This window comes from Perca flavescens, chromosome 11 (assembly GCF_004354835.1).
Source record: "Perca flavescens isolate YP-PL-M2 chromosome 11, PFLA_1.0, whole genome shotgun sequence".
Lineage (NCBI taxonomy): Eukaryota > Metazoa > Chordata > Actinopteri > Perciformes > Percidae > Perca > Perca flavescens.
Window position 1 is genome coordinate 12,808,704 of NC_041341.1, and position 20,786 is coordinate 12,829,489.

Consider the following 20,786-nt stretch of genomic DNA (forward strand, 5'->3'; position numbering starts at 1 on the left):
TCTCTTCTTTCTGCTTGGTGCCACAGAAATTGAACAGAGGGAAGATGAGTGATACTGCTATGGAAGAGAGATCTATGCTTCTTCCAGGAACCCTTAGAAAAGATGCAAAAGTAAATTAATAAATATATGACATTTTCAGACAATAAAAGAAAGCTTTTACAAAACTCTCTAAAACACCAGGTTTATTACCTCAGCCAAGGAGGTTATGTTTTTGGCTCGGTTTGTCCGTTTGTTGCTTTGTTTGTTTGTCAGGAGTGAAACTGAATTATGGAGGGAGGGAGGGAGGGAGGCACTGGAAAACAACGAGGTCGTGATCAGAGGCCTGTACTACGAAGCAAGATCAACGTGCCCTGGATTTATTTCAGTTACCCGGCTTCACCTAACCTTAAAACTGCGGTCCCGCATAAGCTGTGTCATGACGACGGTGGTTAACAACTAGTTCAATCAACCCAGGGTTTCCCAATCCAGCGACGCACGCGTTTACATTAGGGCTGTCCTCGACTAAAGAAATTCTTAGTCGACTAACACTTGTACGATTTTGTCAACTAATCGATTAGTTGATTTAATTGACAGAGCTGTGCGCTTAGAAAAGCACAATATAAATGTAGTTAATTAACCATCTGTAAAACTGAGTTTCTTCAAAATTAATCCTGCAAAAGCACCACTTTAAGTCTTGTGTTTACAATAAATGTGCTCATGAGTTTCTTGGAAATTAGTAATTAAGCATGAATAAGCATAACAAATGACTAATCGACTAAAGAAATCTTAGTCGACTAAGACCAAAACGACCAATTAGTCGACTAATCGACTAAGAGGTGGCGGCTCTAGTTTACATAATAGAGGCGGTGTTTGCACAGCATGACCAATCGCAAACATCTACCAGAGCTGCATATTTTACATAATAAGAGAACTATAACAAACTATAATTCTACATAAATATGAAGAACACAGACATGGTTTTACAGGCAAAACACAATACAGTTGCTGCTTCTTAAAACAGGAGGAAAGCTGAAAAAAGCAAAAAAAAAATTTGCCAATGCTGTAAATGCGTATAACACAACGCTTATCAATATCACTTCCCCATCAGTCAGGCACAAGATCTGACCATAATTACACTTGTGCTTTCCATAAACTGCCGTTGCTTTAGCCTATTATTTCAGGTGCAATCCTGGCAGTGGTAAACGATTGTGAGAGCAAATAAAATATATAAAAACATAATTCAAACCCATATGCGCATTGGCAACACACGGCTCAAGAAGCCGACAAATCCAACATTTATCCTACTATTTATTGCAATGGCAGAAAAACAACTGGTGACAAATCTGTGATGTTGCCTTGTGGAGTACAATATATATATTACAGATATACAGTATATCAATCTTTAAAGACAGACATTTATACATTAGACAAGAAACTAGGAACATGATGAATATGTCCTTCCAGCATTGCTGGTGGTATGCACACACTGTGTTTTATTTAATAGCAATATTTCAAAGATATTGTGATGTTTTCACAACCAACATGAGGTGTTTAGATTCTGGTGACATTCTAGATGTCCTGAGCAGTGGGCAGGCTGTGAACAAAGTTAAACTTCACAAGCTTGAGTTGTGATTCCTCAAGGGGACTGGTAGAAGGAATGACGATACCCTCAGGGTGTGTGTGTGTGTGTGTGTGTGTGTGTGTGTGTGTGTCACTGTGGATGTTTGTGAAATGGGTGGTCCTTAATGCCCACCGTCCAGGGTGAGTGATCAGGGCGGTCTGTAGGATTGAATCTAGCCAGCTCTGCCCAAACAGCAGGCTCTGCAGCAGGCTGAGGGCTCTTTTCATTGCCCCCCTGTCTGTCTCCGGGCATGGCTGCTGCTGATGGGATCATGGCTGTGGATCACTACTGCTAATAGCACCCCACACCCCTCCTCTCTCTAATTGGCAAGGGGTATTGCCTGCTTCTCACAAACACTCAGTACTTAATTGCCATGTCAGCACAGGTGAATACCAATCACCTGAAAAGTGAAAAACTGGAAAGTATTGCTTCTTGCTTTCCATCTTTTTAAATATTTTGCATTATTCTAGCGCTGAAATGACGAGTCGATTAACAATTTAAATTATGTAATTCCTTCTTCTCAAATTTGAGGATTTGCTGCTTGTCTCTGTTTAAAAAAATACAAATAGGATATATTTTGATATTGGACTCTTGGTCTGACAAAACAAACAAACACACCCTACTTAATGAAGACTCAAGATGTGGGGGATTGATGATAGAAAAGGGTCCCCAGTTGGGCTGGGCGATATGGAGAAAATCAAATATCACGATATCGATACCGCAACAATATTGTAGTTTTGATTATTGGTGCTTTCACAAAATATTTACACAATGAGATTTTTGATAAATAATCGTCAGGAGTGGAAATAATGACTAAGTGGGTAAAGGCAAATAATAGAACAGTTACAACAGTCTGGTAAGTTCAGAAAATGACATCACTTTACTGTTATGCAGCTTTTAAAACCAGGAAAAGACAACACTTATGCCATATTACAATATCCAAAATCTAAGACCTAGTGTCATATCATGATACCGATATAATATCGATATATTGCCCAGCTCTAGTCCCCAGCTGAACTACAATTGGAGTTGCCTGGCTTATATGCGACCTGCTGGACCATAAGAATGAGCCTAAAATCTCTAATTGTTATCCCCTTTAAAACCCTTTTGTCTCAGTACTGTGGCCTCCAATTAGCCATTAGACAGCAATATATCAGGTCTAAGTGTCAGTCAACTTCTTTTGGACATAAAAAAAATGTGTGCAACTTTAATGTCATTGTTTATCATATTTTTTATATAATCACGTTGTGATAAAATTATCTTTATATTAATTGATAAACAAGTTGAATCTAAATTAAATCTGTGAGCATTGGATCATAAATAATTGATTTTGGTTTACTTAAAACTACTACACATTTACTCGCAGTTATGAACATTTATTTTTTATTTGTTATTCTTTAAGCATTCCAAATACTCAACTAAATATCATCACATACACTATGGATATCCAAACAAGGCTGTGATGATTATTATTACAGCCATGCAAACAGGATTAATACACAAACGCGTGTTAGCAGCTGCACCTTGATAATATGTTGGACGACAGTTTTTGTGTGCTTCTGTATATGTTTTTGTGTTGCATACTGTACACGCTGCCGCCACTCAGCGTGTGTTTCTGCAGCTTTGCTCATCATACGAAGTGATATGTTTTGATCCAGGCTCTCTTTGAAGTCGGATGTAATAAATTTGCTCATCAATTACACTGTCTGGCTCGGCCTTCTGTGCATGTTTTGTTTGGTGTCCACTCCAGTTAATTAGAACAGAGCGTGTCGTGCCGTCCTTGAGATAGCGGCTAATAAGTGCAAGCTGTCTGAATCGTCGCTTCATATTGCCTGCTTTGCTCTCCGAGTGCAAGGAAACAGCATGCAGAATGGAAAGGGTGATCCAGTGTGTGTTGCAAATAATACACAGGCAGTACCCCTGCACTCTGTGGGTCATCTGTGCATGGAGAGGGAGGCCTCACTGTGAGGTCCTAGGTGGTACAAATGAATCAGTCGCATGTACATACACACATAGTTGTGTTGATGTGTGAGCTGGTTTAGGATTCCTGGGATGGTTTGTGACTTTCCAACTCCTTGATGTTTAAAGTGAAGAGATAGTCGTATGCAACTATCTTATGTTATCAGCTGTTATCAGCCCAGCCGCCATCGCCCTGCTGTGTCTGTAACTCATCAGAGACATGTTTAAAGTATTTAGCAGCCCAGGCCTGTAGCCAGCCTAGTGGAAAGGGGGAGTGGGGGAGGGATCATTTTTACCAAAAGTGGACCTTTTTGCAGTTTTTCCCTCATTTTGTATTTAATTATGAGGTTCAAATACTTCATTTTATTGTCCTTGTCCTCACAGATTTTGCTATGAGTACCCAAAGTTAGTTGGATGGATTGATGATACATTACAGGGATGCAAACAGTGCGCTTTTCAGCGCCTCACGCTTTTTCCTTGTCAGTTTCGAAAATGCAGAGAGATGCGCCCCGGATCGAGATTTTACATCCAATGCTGGAAAGAGCACCGCTAAATGTTATTTAGAAAAAAGTCAGTAGATAAACTCCCTTTGCAATTGTGACAGTGGTGTCATTTCTGTTTAATGTAGACCCTCTTTTATTAGTATATCAGCTCTTTAAAGGTGCCAGAGTGGAGAAATGTAGGCAGTCTTGGAATTCAACACAGATTCAACCTTGAGGATTCGACTTGGACTCGAACACTGGGGACTCGATACTCGACTCGGACTTGATAGTGATGACTCGACTACAACACTGCATGTTGCATACTGTATGTCAATGAGTTATGAGTAGTTCCACTAAAGTGAAAGTTCCTCTCGGATTCTTTCACTTGAATAATGTTTGGAGGACAGAGGAGGTGAAATCGTTTAGAAACAAACTAAGATGAGTCTGAATAATACTTTTCTGTGGCAGAGTTTGTCTTGTAACCCTTTGGAAAAGAAAGTTAGTCTACAACAATGGTAATAATTGATTCATTGATTGCCATTAATCAAGCAAGAATGCCAAACATTCCCTGGTTTCAGCTTCCCAAATCTGTTTTATATCACTGTAAACTGAATATCTTCATGTTTTGGATCACCATTGGCATTTACATGGTGTTTTGAAACTGCTTTTGTTTTTCCTGTGAAGCCCACTGCAAACTGCTCTTCATAATGCACCTGAGCTCAAGCTGTACAGTGACACTCTAATGTGAAACTGGTGGACAAAATTGAACTTACTCCCCAAGCTTCTCTGAACTAGTTGGGTGAGTTCAAATCAATACAGGCCCGGGGGCTCCCAGTTCACACAATGAAACTGTATCAGGTAGACAGAGAGGGAAATGCAGTCGATAATATCACATTATGGTTTCTGTGTGAATGAAGGTGTGTGAGACTGTAGTAGACAGTGCCAAGTGAAATCATAATAGAGTTTCTGAGGGCCAGACAGAGTGTGTTATTACAGACTGGGGATGTGGAAAGTTATATGGCTGGCTGTTAGAGGTGTGTTTGAAGTGGGAGGCTGAAGTGTGTGTGTGTGTGTGTGTGTGTGTGTGTGTGTGTGTGTGTGTGTGTGTGTGTGTGTGTGTGTGTGTGTGTGTGTGTGTGTCTGTGTCTGTGTGTTTGTGCATGCGTGCAACCCCACCCTGTGCAGAGTCTGTCAATCATCAATCAAACCATGTAATAATACTGCGGTCTGGTTTGCCATTTACTGACCACTAATGACCATCTCTTGCCAAAGCCCATCACACTTCAATCAAACCCTCCCCCAATCACTCCTGGTCAAATCATATTCTTCTCCTGATTGTTACTGTTACTACAAGTGGCATATATTAATTGAGATACACTTTTTACAAAAGGCAGAGATTTGTTTGGTTATATATTCAGTGTGCTTCAGCTGAAGGTATACCAAGACCTGGCCATTACAATCTTAAAATGATCAACGATAAAAGCTGTAATTAGGAGTTTTTTGAGACGACCAGGTAAACGTAAAGCAGTTGATGAAGCTACACCGAATGCCACAACTACCAAAACAAAGACATGAAAATATGTAGTGGTAGCCACGTTTCCATCTAAGGAGCCTGATTTGACTGCCAATCTCCCAATCAAATTGTCACTGTGACAAAGCTGATTGCGGCCCATTGTGTGTTCTGTTTGTCCATCTGTCTCTGCTCCGTTTCAGTACTGGGGGGGTGACAGTAACAATTTGATTAATATTTATATATTATGTGCTTTTAGCATCTAATTTTTCAATTATAAAAGCACATTGTCATTTGTGCTAATGCAGAACAAAAGAAGCACAGATTGTCTTCGTACCAGCAAAATAATTGTCAAGCTGTTCTTACTAGTTCTCAATCAAACATTTTATTGATTTGTCTCATGATTAATTTTAGGGAATGATTTCCGTAGTTTGAGAAGGCCTCTACACTAAAACACAGCTGTTAGCCTGCAGCTGTAACCTGCAACTTCAGTTACAACTGCTCGAGTAACTTAATGTTATTAAGCCTCATTAGAAAGAATTAATTATATAGTTTGAGGACATGACTTAGTAAGCCAAGGGCATTAGTTATTAATTCAATGGAACAAATTACTTATTAGTACACACAGATTATTAATTTGAGGATACAAATGACGAAAAAACCAAAAACCCTAACCCTGATTCCTGCCTGGCTTTGCTGATGTGTTGACAAATCTCAACTCAAGGTCTACTTACTCACTCGTTCGGTAGCTTTAAACCTCATCTTACAGTCTTCATCAGCAGATTATGTTTTCTCAGATCTCATGGGTCTGTATATTTTAACATTGGCTGTGCTCTAGAAAGGCATACAGGTATTAATCATAGCCTGTTTATCCCACAGATTGCACACATGCTCAGGGAGGTTTACACATGTACATAGCCACAAACGTATGAACAAAATGTGCGCTCACATCCAGTGTTTTTTTCTCTCTGTCACTCTGTTTCGCTGTCTCCTCTCACGACACATCTCAGTTGACAGTGCCACAGGTATATGAGTATATTAGATGCCTTCCCTCGGGCAACAAAATGCCTCAATTCCAGCACAGCCTCTGATTTGATATCGGACATAATCCAGACAGCACCTGCCAACCTCACCGCCTCATCAGTCCTGTCACTCAATGTTATCCCCAAATACACACACACACATGCACGTACACAATATGTTTTCTCCGGTCCGAGGTCAACCCTCCCTCAATCCTATAGAAGACCTTTTCTCCGGTTGTGCCTGCCTTCTCAAGCATGAGTGGAGAGACTCAATAACAAAAGATGCTTGCCGTGACCCCTCGGTCACCCTTTCTTTTCCAAGAAGAGAATGAAAAAAAGATCTTCTATCTCACCCTGTAACCATCTTCATCGCACATTCCTGCGTCCTTCCCCCAAGTGTGTTGTCTACATGTTCGACCCCGTTCCCTTGAGACTCTCATGAGGCCCCCATTGGCCGTCCCCACCCCCCATCGCAGTGCAGGCATTAAAGAGATTGGTGGGGTTGAGCTATTGAGGTGAATTAGACATGGTCAATGTAGCCTTGGGTGGACCAAACCCCCTGAGGGAAGAGTGGGAGAGGTTGAATAGGATGGGAATATGGTGGCAATATGCATCCGTGGAGTGATTGTCTCCATTTATCACGATGTTATAAGGTTGGTTTGATTTGTTAGTTTGATTAAACAGACACACACACACACACACACACACACACACACACACACACACACACACACACACACTTTACTGTGCATGTTCTTTTCATGAACTGTTTCAACTGAGCATAAACGACAATGAGATAAAATGACAAGTGTAAAATGAGCTCTGGTGCATTTTTTTCCGTTTTAAAACCGGCTTGATTTATACACAATTGGGGGTATTGATCTTATGTTTAGTTCCTTCAGGAAACAGGTGTTATTCCCTTCTGTTGTAATTCATTTTGTGTGCGAGAGAATTCCTGTGAGATTTTGGATTGTATTTGTATTTATGTGCCATACAAGCTAATGATGAGCATTGGAAGGATTGCAGCAGGCTGTGTAGGACACATTTTTCATGCATAAAGCTCTGGAGCGGCTTAACTTGAAATCCTGCTAAAAGATGCTTAACAGTGATATCTAATCACTTCTAACGATTCACAGAAAAAGATTCTTCCTATGGGAGCTTTGCTGTAGAAATTACCAATTAAATTTCTTATCTGCTATCTGTGATGACAGGTTCTTCTAAAAGCAACATACATTATTTTTTTTTCACCTGCTGGCCACATAGACTTCCTTCCTTGTCCTGCTCCAAAATAGCATGAGTTCTTTTATACAAGCGGCAACTGCTTCCCAATGGGCCAGACCCAACTTAATCAGTGTCGTAATAGATTCTGATGAGCTCATGCTCAGGGAGTTAGCATTGAGTTGTAATTATAGGTACTCCCCTTGCAGGCTAGGTTGAAATGAAAAAGCATACGGCCTGCAAAGGTGTAGTGGACTCTGGAAAATGTTGGTCCATAACTGTCTCCAGAGTGATGGAAGAAAGCAATGAGGTAGCAAAGTAAAAACGGAATAAGGAGTGATAAAAGGAGGAGGGGGATATAAAAAGGGATAGATGAGAGGATTTTACAACTGGTGGAACAAGGAGGATTGACACACCTGCCGAGATTCCCTGCCTCCGGAGAAATGTGATGCTCTGACATTCGCAGGGACCTTTGTTGAAAAGCAGTAGTTGTGCCCCCCTGCCTGGCCTCTTACCCTGCGTCTTTTTTTCAGCTGAAGGCTGTAACATTGGGAGCCAAGGCTGTCAGGATGAAACGTCTTCTGACACCACAGTTTCAGCTAAATGCACGAAGAGTAGGATAAAGGATTTTTTTATTCCGCCTGTTTCTTCATCAGCCCAGATCACCCACTGTCTACTGCCCTCAAACCCTCATTTAGCTTTCCATTCTTGACTCCCCAAGCAACAGCTTTCTTTGCCACCTTAGAAACGACAGGTGAGTCACTTGACTTACTGTAGCTGAATACACATACTGTACATGCAAATATATATATATATATATATATTTATGTATGCGTTTGTGTGTGTGTGTGTGTGTGTATATATACTGTATATAATTTTATATGTTATATATTATATTTTCATGACTATTTACATTGTAGATTCTCACTGAAGGCATCAAAACTATTATGAATGAACACATGTGGAATTATGTAATTAACAAAAAAGTGTGAAATAACTGAAAACATGTCTTATATTTTAGATTCCTCAAAGTAGCCACCCTTTGCTTTTTTGATAGCGCTGCAAACCCTTGGTGTTCTCTCAATGAGCTTCATAAGGTAGTCACCTGAAATGGTTTTCACTTCACAGGTGTGCCTTGTCAGGGTTAATTAGTGGAATTTTTTCCCTTATTAATGGGGTTGGGACCATCAGTTGTGTTGTGCAGAAGTTAGGTTGATACACAGCCGACAGCCCTATTGGACAACTGTTAGAATTCATATTATGGCAAGAACCAATCAGCTAAGTAAAGATAAACGAGTGGCCATCATTACTTTAACAAATGAAAGTCAGTCAGTCCGGAAAATTGTGAAAACTTTGAATGTGTCCCCAAGTGCAGTCGCAAAAACCATCAAGCGCTACAACAAAACTGGCTCACATGAGGACCGCCCCAGGAAAGGAAGACCAAGAGTCACCTCTGCTGCTGAGGATAAGTTCATCCGAGTCACCAGCCTCAGAAATCAGAAGTTAACAGCAGCTCAGATTAGAGACTAGCAGCAGACACATCTCTAGAACAACTGTTAAGAGGAGACTGCGCGAATCAGGCCTTCATGGTCAAGTAGCTGCTAGGAAACCACTGCTAAGGAGAGGTAACAGAACAGCAGAAGAGATTTGTTTGGGCCAAGAAACACAAGGAATGGACATTAGACCAGTGGAAATCTGTGCTTTGGTCTGATGAGTCAAAATTTTAGATCTTTGGTTCCAACCGGCGTGTCTGAAAAGGTGAACGGATGGATTCTACATGCCTGGTTCCCACCGTGAAGCATGGAGGAGGAGGTGTGATGGTGTGGGGGTGCTTTGCTGGTGACACTGTTGGGGATTTATTCAAAATTGAAGGCATACTGAACCAGCATGGCTACCACAGCATCCTGCAGCGACATGCCATCCCATCCGGTTTGCGTTTAGTTGGACCATCATTTAATTTTCAACAGGACAATGACCCCAAACACACCTCCAAACTGAGGTCTTAGCAAACTATAGACCTATATCTAACCTTCCCTTTCTCTCCAAGATCCTTGAGAAAGTAGTTGCTAATCAGTTATGTGATTTTCTCCATAGCAACAGCTTATTTGAAGACTTTCAATCAGGATTTAGAAAGCATCATAGCACAGAGACGGCACTGGTGAAAATTACTAATGACTTTCTAACTGCTGCAGACAAAGGACTTGTCTCCATACTTGTTTTATTAGATCTTAGTGCTGCTTTCGACACTATTGACCATACAATCCTGTTACAGAGATTAGAACACTTAGTCGGAATTAAAGGAATTGCACTAAGCTGGTTTAAGGCTTATTTTTCTGATCGATCTCAATTTGTTAATGTTAATGATAAATCCTCTAAGTACGCGAAAGTTAAACATGCCGTTCCACAAGGCTCAGTGCTTGGACCAATTTTATTCTCCTTATATATGCTTACTCTTGGTAATATCATTAGGAAACACTCAATTAACTATCACTGCTATGCGGACGACACCCAATTATACTTATCAATCAAACCAGACGAAACAAGTAAGTTAGCTAAACTTCAAGCATGTATTAAAGATATAAAATCCTGGATGACCTATAATTTTCTGATGTTAAACTGTAACAAAATTGAGGTTATTGTACTGGGACCTAAACACCTCCGAACTTCATTATCTAAAGATATAGCTACTCTGGATAGTGTTGTCCTGGCCTCCAGCACTACTGTCAGAAATCTAGGAGTTATTTTTGATCAGGATATATCCTTTAACGCCCATCTAAAAAAATCATCGAGAACAGCCTTTTTTCATCTTCGTAACATTGCCAAAATTAGGAATATCCTGTCTCAAAACGATGCTGAAAAACTAGTCCATGCATTCGTTACTTCCAGGCTGGACTATTGTAATTCCCTACTGTCAGGTTGCTCAAATAAGTCCCTTAAGACTTTCCAGCTGATCCAGAATGCTGCAGCGCGTGTTCTGACGAGAACTAAGAAAAGAGATCATATTTTTCCTGTTTTAGCTTCTCTGCATTGGCTTCCTGTGAAATTCAGGATTGACTTTAAAGTCCTTCTCCTGACCTACAAAGCCCTAAATGGTCAAGCACCATCCTATCTAGAACAGCTCTTAGTACCTTATTGTCCCACTAGAGCACTGCGCTCCCAGAATGCAGAGTTACTGGTGGTTCCTAGAGTCTCCAAAAGTAGACTGGGAGCCAGAGCCTTCAGCTATCAGGCTCCTCTCCTGTGGAACCAGCTCCCAGTCTGGGTTAGGGGGGCAGACACCATCACCTCATTTAAGAATAAACTGAAAACTCTCCTCTTTGATAAAGCTTATAGTTAAGAAGTGAGGAGTTGCAGCGTCCGCCTAACCGGGCCCACCTGCTTCTCTTCGTAGTCATCAGATTTATTGATCATATAATCAATAATATAGTGTGAGTAGAGGGAGGCAGGCCAGTACAGCCTCTCATCAATGTTTTCATTTGTTTCCTTTTGTATCCATCCTGTCCCAGAACTGCTTGTTACTAACCTAGCTCTGGGGAGTTTACTCCCCGGAGTCCTTATGTTTCTTCTTCAAACGCCCGGCCGCGTCCTGCTGCGTCTGCTGCACCCACCCATGCTCTGCAGCGCCACGTTTCATCCCGCAACGTCCTGCTGTGACATGAACTACAACGACTACCTTCAAAGTCACTGTTCCACTATCTTTAATGCGACTATTATCGCCATCACACCCCCAACTGGCCCCGTCAGACACCGCCTACCAAGAGTCTGGGTCTGCCGAGGTTTCTTCCTAAAAGGGAGTTTTTCCTTGCCACTGTCGCAATAGCCACTGCTAATGCTTGCTCTTGAGGGAATTACTGTAATTGTTGGGGCTTTGTAAATTATAGAGTGTGGTCTAGACCAACTCTATCTGTAAAGTGTCTCGAGATAACTCTGTTATGATTTGATACTATAAATAAAATTGAATTGAATTGAGTTATTTCACACTTTTTTGTTAAGTACATAATTCCACATGTGTTCATTCATAGTTTTGATGCTTGATAAAGGAAACACGGTGTGTCCAACTTTTGGTCTGTACTGTGTATATGTGTATATGTGTGTGTGTGTGTATATATATATATATATATATATATATATATATATATATATGATAATGTGCATCAGCGGGCAGTCTGCCATCCAGCTCCCCCTGGGAGACTGTTGAAGTCTGTGCCGAAATACACTCAACCTGGTTCCCGCTGCTTGACTACCAACTTGCCACACTGTTGCCATAGATACACGTTGGCATTGAAAGGGACTGTGCTCAGGAAAGGTTGAGATGTACTGGCTGCAGTCTGGATAAAGAGTGGAAATGATTTTTTTTAAAGGAGAGCTTACCTTGTTTATCTAGGTTGAGCCTTCCAAAATTATCTTAGCACCAAGGCACTGTAGTCTTTTTTTTTATTGTAAGCCACTAGGAGAAAAACACTGACTTGTTGTACTGCTTTAGGTTGTTTACAACAAGCAGCACCATGCTGAAACATCCTGGTGAGATATTAATGCATTACACCTTAACAGGAAATACACTGCCTCTAGCTTTTAAACATTTAGGTCAAATTGTGTGTTTACTCTAAGGTACTGAGTACACAGCCTGAAGTGACAGAGTACATGTACTCAAATATTGTACTTCATTACAGGTTTAATTATCTCATGTGTTTGACATACAAAATGTGTCCGACAGCTTTAGTTACTAGTTATATTGCAGATTAAATATTATATCTCTAATTTTGTCTCTTACTTTTTTTTGCAAGTGCAAAAAAGCATTGTTTTAGCTGACTGAGTGGATTAAGACATTTTCTCTTTGTTTTAAAAAGTTGCATAATTTTCTGAAACTGTTGAAAAAGCATGCAATAATATGTCTAAACTCGACTTGATGTTTTTACGTAACAAGCCAAAAATATAGGCTTAGCCTAGTTAAGCCTTAAAGTCCCATTAAAATCACAATTTAGTCGTCCATGCAGTCAGAACATTTGTCAACGTGTATTAGTTATAAAATTAGAAGGGGAAAATGTCTATATGGAAGTATCAGAAATGCTCCTTTTCAGCATTATCAGCTGGAGGGGCATGTCGGTTTCTCATTAGCCCACCAGGTTACAAACAAATTTGTGCTGTAGCCTACATAAGTCACAGCCAGACAGCATGTTGTTAGCAGTAGTATTGAAGAGTACGGACAACAGCTGCATTTAAATGGACCGAAGTGACATGTAGGCAGGCAGGTAGGCTTAATTTACATGCTGTGCTGCAGCTGAGCAGCTAATTAGCTAATTAGCTATCCAGCCTGCAAACTGACGTCAACAATGCACTTTTCCCTGGTGAATGTTTGTTTGGTGGCTTGTTCAACAAGCAAACTGGTGCAGGATATGAAGTGTGTTCATGTTTGACTCTTAGATAAGAAGGAGACTTTAGCAGGAAAGCTAATGTGGATAAGTGTCTCTTGTGTTGTGTTGCAGTAGTCAATGTTCTATCATGCTGCCTGCATGATAGAACATTGACTATTATGCTAACGTAGTTAAAAATGGATGGATTTGATTGGCTGTATGGAAACAAGGTATACGTGCAGTTTAGTGTCCCAAATTACCCTATGGAAGATTCTACGTGCAGTTTAGTTTAATGTCCTGAATTATGAAACCGCTAAACCACCTGTCCTGTTTAACAGGTGTTTTATAGTAATTAATGTGCGCGTGACAAGTTTGCCATTCAAAAAGTCATTTATTAAGTAATTTTGTTGCAAATGTGCATTATTGACAAGCGAAAAAATGGCAGGGCGACCCCGTTCTTCGGAAACGATTGTGGCATACGAGGCCAAATGTTTTCCTGGCACTAATACACAGTTGCCACAATTTACAGTGTAGCCTCAGTGTTTCCCACAGATTAGAAAGCAATTTGTGGCGGTGGGGGGTTGGGTGTCGCCCCCGTGTTACTGGGGGTGAGAATACTTATTTTCAGACACGCTGTTGGATGCTGTCCTCCTCTCCTACTTAAATGCCTAAATAATCTATCTCTTTCTCCCCCTGACCCAGTCTTTCACTGGTTGAAGCCTGAAAATACTGTAAAACAAATTAATAACATAACTGATTCCACTGGTCGGACTGTTGAGCTCCGTTTCAGACTGATACCTCCGGTTCAGACTGGTCCTCATCCTCAACGCGTGCCTTTTTCGGTTGCGGAAAATACTTACATATAGTCTAATAATCTCTACATATAGTTTTTTGACCTCGACAGCCCAACTGCATTTTACCGCAAACTTGCGACTAGTTAACTTTCTAAAGCAGGCGCAATCGCACGGTGGGAGGAGCTGTGTGTGTGTGTGTGTCCGTGTGAGCGGGACACAAGTGACAGAGAGACAGAGGAGAGCAGGGAAATGAAATGCAGAAGAACATCTTTTAAATGGCGTTTAAAAAAATGTATATCAAAACGCAATGTGCGGCGGCCGGTGTTGATAGTGAGGCGCATGTGTGGGAAACACTGAGCCTAAAGGAATCATGATAGGCCTACTTGCCTAACCCCCATCCCTCAAAACTCGTTTTATAAACTTTTCTGGCCGCACCCCGACCCAGTCACAAACTGCTCTGCTCAACCGGACCCCAGAGCCCAGGCTACTCTAGACCAACCGAAGCACTTGGTACAAGTACACGGGTGTCGCTACGTCTGGGAGGGATTCTGAGTTAGAGGCGTTCAGTCATAATCCCACAGATGGTAGCTTTGGGACACTCCATTTTTGGAAAATAATAAACGAACCTGTCCCAAATAAGACCCTCATCATTTGGGACACTCAGTTTTTGGAAAATAAACAAATAATAAACTAACCTGTCTCAAATAAGACCCTCATCATTTGGGACACTCAGTTTTTGGAAAATAATTTGCGACACTAAACTGCACGTATACCTGGAAACAAATACTTAGATGGAGAACTAAGGGTATTCTTGCAGTTTATTGCAAAGATGGGGGCACCATCATGCAACCATAAAATATAAAGAGCTCCCTTCTAATTTCTGATTTGATCTCAAAGGAGAACACAGGACATGTGACAGAGCTGGTATGTATGCTGCAGCCCAGCACACACACAAAAAAGCAATTTCAGTTGTATTTTAAAACCAGTGAAGAAAAAAATACATATTATCAACGATAATTTAGTGTTTGAAACTACATTCTTTTATTTCAGCTCAAATTTGGAGACGGCACTAAATATAAAATAATAAGGCATAAGCACTGCTCCAGCAGCAGGTTGTAACACACACAGAGGTTCGCTCTATCAGGCCTCTATGGCATGGCCTTGAAGACCTATGCTTAGTATAAACGCACACACTCAGGACTGGATGTTGGCACACAGTGTGTCAGTTCTGCCCACTCCACTCGCTGTGACCCAATATGGAGTGTGTGACCAGCTGTCCATGGCTGGATTTTGCCAGTTTTCAGAGCTGTGACTGTGTGCACATGCGTATCTTGGTTTGCTTGAATGAATGACATGTCTTTTCTACAGAATTCTTTGACATCCGCGGAGCTAACCTTATTCTGCTGCTGACAGTGCGGTTCCCTCTGTGTTTGTCCATGCCAAGATAACTCATCCACCGAGGTCTGAACGTACAGCAGAGTCCCGGTCATCTGTCACGATCTCATGCCCTGCCTGCTGCTCTCAGTCCAGCTTTTAGACTAATGAGAGGATTTGTAGAGTCAGTCTTTGACTTTCAGGACTCAGTGATTTAATGTGAATTAAGCATCTGCCAACTCCACTCCTGCCGATGATGGAAATAAAAAAATGGAGGCGTCCTAGTTGGGAAAATTCATACCTTGTAAGCATAATGTTCTCTGTTTGATTTCACCCAGGAACTGCAATCGTATGTCATCTTGCACTATCTCTCACCTCATGTTTCATGTCAGTCTTTACTGTAAGGTATATAAAATGTCAGAAAAAAGCATTTAAAGTCTGCTGAAGGAAGCATTGTCTATACCATTTATACCCAGGGGGCTGCTCTCTCTCTGATATCTCTTGTTACTGCTTTTTGGCAATACTGTATTGTTTGCAACAATGTGATAATGTGCCTTACTTTTTAAAGAATATATACACTGATCTAGCAAAAGTACCAAAACCAAATGTGATTTGATAAGGAAACTAAGCGTTTAGAAATATAACCAGGCACCAGTCTCTGCACTGCCTCAAAATTCATTAGTAAAGTGTTCAAATTCATCATGAAACAGACAGCCAATCAGGAGATGCTAAAATATGGAACAAATTGTCCCTTTATTTTTTAATTTTGATTAAAATAATGCTGCAACATTTTGAACAGCAGAAGTTGCTCTGCTACACTTTGGTTCAGTGCTATTTAAATAGAAGAAGAAAAAAGACTGAAGAGCTTTTTGGCAAGTCACTTAAAATCAGTGTTGGGAACGTTACTTTAAAAAAGTAATTAGTTATAGTTACTCACTACTTGTTCAAAAAAGTAACTGAATTACTCTATAATAAAAGTAACTCGTTACCAGGGAAAGTAACTATTTGCGTTACTTTAAAAAAAAAGTTGCTATATGTCAAAGAATTTTGATTTTATTTTTTTTTTTTTGCAGTTTTCACAAGTCAGCTGAAATGAATAGAACAGACAAGAAGAACAGGTGTTTAACGTACATAACTTTCTATATTTATCGCACGTCGACAGACAGCAAGAGATTTATCTTGCACTTCAAGTATTATCTTTGTAAGAAAAGTAAACAGTTACACCATATAAACTTATATGACACATATACTTTTAACACCTGCCTGTCATACGGTTGACTTCAGCCTGTGTCATTGGTTTTTGTTGTGAGGCAGAAAGATCTAGCTTTTGCTGCTTGGAGGACTTTGCTCCGAGTCCTTCTTTGCTAGCAGATGGCGAGCTATCATCTGTGGTGGAGGTATCGCTGGTTTTGGCCACTAGCTTTGTAGATGCGTGTGTCGTTGTGAGATGCTTCATTAAATTAGAGTTGCTTATAACGGATGTTGACAAAGTCTTCGCTCCTGAACATAATGTACACATGCACGTTCTTGCCTTTGACCACAATTAATTTGAAGTAGTGCATATCTCCACCTTGAAAATGCCAACTTTTCATCGGATTGCTCCTGACTCGCCATCTCTGCCTAATCTGTTTAGCTGTTGTGTGTGGCGCGTGTGCTAGCATGTGTGTAAAAACACTAGCTCTGATTGGCTACCATGAAACACGACTCTGCCTTAGCCAATCTTACCTCGTTATTAACCCACCTCCTCAGTAGCTGTTAGCAAGGGATGCGTTCGGATTACAGTTTATTCAATCAATGCATAGTAACGCACCGCATTTAACGTCCAGTAACGTTAACGGCATTGTAACGACGGGAAAAGTAATTAGTTACATTACCCCGTTACTGAAAAAATAACGCTGTTACCTAACGCCGTTCTTTTAAACGGCGTTATTCCAAACACTGCTTAAAATGAATACAAGAGTCAAATATGAATCCTAAAGCCTATATGAAGGTTGAATATTATTTTTTTTTTTTTTAAACATTCACAGTGCAAATTCAAGCACTTAGCTCAGAATTTATTTGTAAGATATTGTAAGTTGCCTGTTATCAACGAAACGTTCTGAAGGTTTAATGAAACATATAAATATTGTCGGTAACAATTGCTCCTGTCATTTCTATGGCTTGAGAGATAAGAAAGGGGCACCAAAGGAAAGGAGGATTGGTTCAAGGTTGGTTCATGCGGCTACACTGTCCGTAAGAACAATTATGAAACAAAGTCAGATGAAAAAGGCTGGGTTCAGAATTTTAACAGAATGGAATGTAACATTCACAAAATGCCCTTAACGTCATCATCTGTTTCGCTTCAATTTGCTTGACTAGAAATGACACAGGCTTCCAAATTCAATGACCGAATTCCTTCAAAAACCATAAGTAGTAATGTTTTTCTTATTTGAAAGCCACTGTGTCGAATGCTGGACTCATGTCAAGCAGCACTACAAGCTACACAGATCACTCCCTGTCATCTGCATTTAAGTGTTGTTTCAGTTCTGTCCAGCTGATGGAAACTACACTGAGATCATGTCCACTACCCCCCCTTGACCTTCTATAAATCAGTAATTTTGATCTTCCACACTTAAAAAAAACTCTAGTTTTGCTTCAGAGTGTATACAGAGAAAACCAAGCTTTACTTTTGAGTCTCATGTGAGATCACACTATAATGTGATCTTGCCAAGGTTTCGGTAACAGAACCCAAATGCAGAGAAGCAGCAAATGGCAGAGCTTAAAGGCAAATTGGGCTGGTTCACAGTTTGCAAATAGAAGAAAAGATCAGTCATCAGCTCCCAGGTAAAGGTAACTGGGAAGGATCGAACACTAAGAAAGCAACCATTAAGTCTACATGGAGAATCGGAGACATCACATATTTTTCAAAGAACCTAATAACTAAATGAACCTGAACAGAACAGTGTAGCGGAGGGCTTCCAGGGGTCGGATTTAGAACCACTGGGTCTAGAAAACAAAAACAGGACACGCATGAAAACTAGGAAAGGGTAGAGTCAGAGGCATGAGACCATACAGACGTCACAATGGTATCATCCATCTTTGAGAGTCTCGACTTGAGATGGTACACACCACCAGCATGCTTGCTCTGTAAACACCAAACGGGTTTTTGGAAATCAGATGTCTGCCTCCAGGAGTGGAATGTGCGTGGCATGTAGAGGAGAGTTACGTTTTTTTCCCCTTCTATTTTTCAGTCTGAATGGCAATTTCTTTTTTTGGTTGTAAATTATGTGCATGGTCGAAACATTTTTGACACAGAAACAATATTTTCAAATGTATCTGTTATTGTGGAAATGTTCTTTTATGATGCCTTTTTAAAAAGGCCTTAAACTGGCCCTATATTGATTGGTGAGATCAGAATGATCAATACCAGGCTTTTGAGTAAGGGTCAAACACAAGGAAACAACGAGAAGCTTATGTGTGATAAGGAGCGAGCCAGAGACCTGAAACCGATGGATGTGTCACTAAAACATCATGCAACAAATGCAATTTCTGGATTGCATTCCAAGTCAGACCTGCATTTTCTTAAGTGCTATTTTCAGTCTGAATGGGGTCTAACAGTGAGCTCTAAAACTTGAGCCGAATCCAGCCTTAATGAGTCAAGTCCAGTGCAGAGTGCATTGAATACTTCCACCTGTTTCATCAACAGTATGTTTGTTGGCAGTAGCTAGGGGCCTGTTGACTCCACTGTTTTGTAATGACAAACATGGGCACTCTGTGCATTTGCCTAATTAGTTACCAGCTGTAGTGAGAGGGATAATTGATTGCAGGGCAAGATGGTTGATTTGCAATTCAACCGAGCTAATAATTTGTTATTGATTGAAGCATTAGTGAGGAAAATACTACAGAGAGATGTAACCCAGCCAAAGTGCTGCAGAAAGTTGATGCTCTCAGTTTTTAATCTACTTAAATGTTATTACACCTCGCTAAGCTAACATCGTAAGGAGTGCAGGGCGGGCGATGATGAACTGCTGGTTTCAGCTCAGCACTGTAGACTCATATGTTATGACTGGATGAGATTAAATTTACTCAGGAAGCATGAGAGTGTCTGTATGTGTGTTTTGTGTAGGAACGTTTGTGTTTGTGACTGGCTCTGCTTAAATAATACTTGAATATGGAGGTCAGAGGATGACTGCATATTATTCATGTCTTGATATGCATCACACAAGTGCAGTAAAAATGTCTTGAGTGTACAGTGAGTTAATAGTTGTGCAACAGTTTTTTTTCCAGCACATCTCTAAGAGCCGCACATTTTTTAAGTGAGTTTATTTCTGCTTCATGGACTTGTGGTGCCTCATTGAACAGTCCACTACTGCATTCAGTTTTTTAATCAGCCATTAAATTAACTCCCTCAGTTTAATTGCACATTTGAAATAATTATCTTGAGTTCAGAGGTTAGGTTTTTCTTTGTAATGGCTCATTTCTGAAGTGTAAGAGTGTTCTCATCTTTCACACCTTCCTCTCTCTTTTTCTTCTTCTTTATTTTAGTTTACTCAGCTTTATAACTCGTCTTTCCAGCCACCCTCTAGTTACCTAACATCTATGCTTTCATCCCACGGATATGTCCTTTCTACCTTCTACTTCCTTTTTTTTTTTTTTTTGCATTATTTTTTCCTTCTTTTTCTGTTCCTCTATGCTAGATTCCGAGCCGGAAGCCCACAGGAATTGAAAGTTGGAGAGAAGAAATGATTTTTAAGTGACTCAGTGAGAGCTTCTTTTCTTTGAAGCCAGGTGTAAAAATGTTGCATTGAGGTGCTAAAGTCGTCTCTTCTCTTCTTCAGCTATATCTCAGAGGCCCACCTTGGCAGTTAGAGGAGAGGTCATCACCATGACAGCATCCTCGCCCGACTCCACCCCCTCGTCTATGGCCGGCCTCTTCCTCCTCCTCCTCCTCCTCCTCCCAACTGTCCTTGCGCAGAACTCTGCTGACCCGATGACTCCGTCATTGTTTGACCCGCTGACCCAACCAAAGTGCACGAATAAAGAACATCCAAAGGTTTCCATCCAAGGTCAGACATCACCTATAACCACTTGTTTTATATAAACATCTGATAATACTATACTTAGTATGTTGACATGGACACAAGAAAACTGTTTACTGAGAGAATTCAGGTTATGGTTACTTTAAAACCTGCATTTACATACAGCTTGCCAGTAATCAGATTTCCCTCTTATCTTCGATACAGTTGAATAATAGCTTTAGATTTATTACCCTGCACAGTTCTTAACACATACCACTGAATTTATTCAGATTGTAAGGAGCTGCTATTCTTTATTTTAGTTGCAGTTCTAGTCGGACTTTGGATTTAATTATTTGGATATAGGGACCCACTGCTCTGAGTAATGATGTTGACTTTAATCCCATACTGCTGCAATTGCAGTCCTTTGTCTGCCATGTACATGTGCTGTAAAAAGCCTGTTAGAAATCTATGTACACATG

The 20,786-nt window shown here is 40.5% G+C and overlaps 1 protein-coding gene across 2 annotated transcripts in view; it reads left to right on the plus strand.

Annotated features, from left to right (window-relative positions):
* Window positions 1-20,786, plus strand: part of sema5ba (sema domain, seven thrombospondin repeats (type 1 and type 1-like), transmembrane domain (TM) and short cytoplasmic domain, (semaphorin) 5Ba) — a 180,273-nt gene that overhangs the window by 52,704 nt on the left and 106,783 nt on the right. For both annotated transcript variants that reach the window (XM_028590629.1, XM_028590632.1), the window contains exon 3: window positions 20,128-20,355. In XM_028590629.1, coding sequence (XP_028446430.1) covers window positions 20,175-20,355 — 181 coding nt within the window. In that variant the 5' untranslated portion in view covers window positions 20,128-20,174. The remainder of the gene's footprint in view (window positions 1-20,127; window positions 20,356-20,786) is intronic.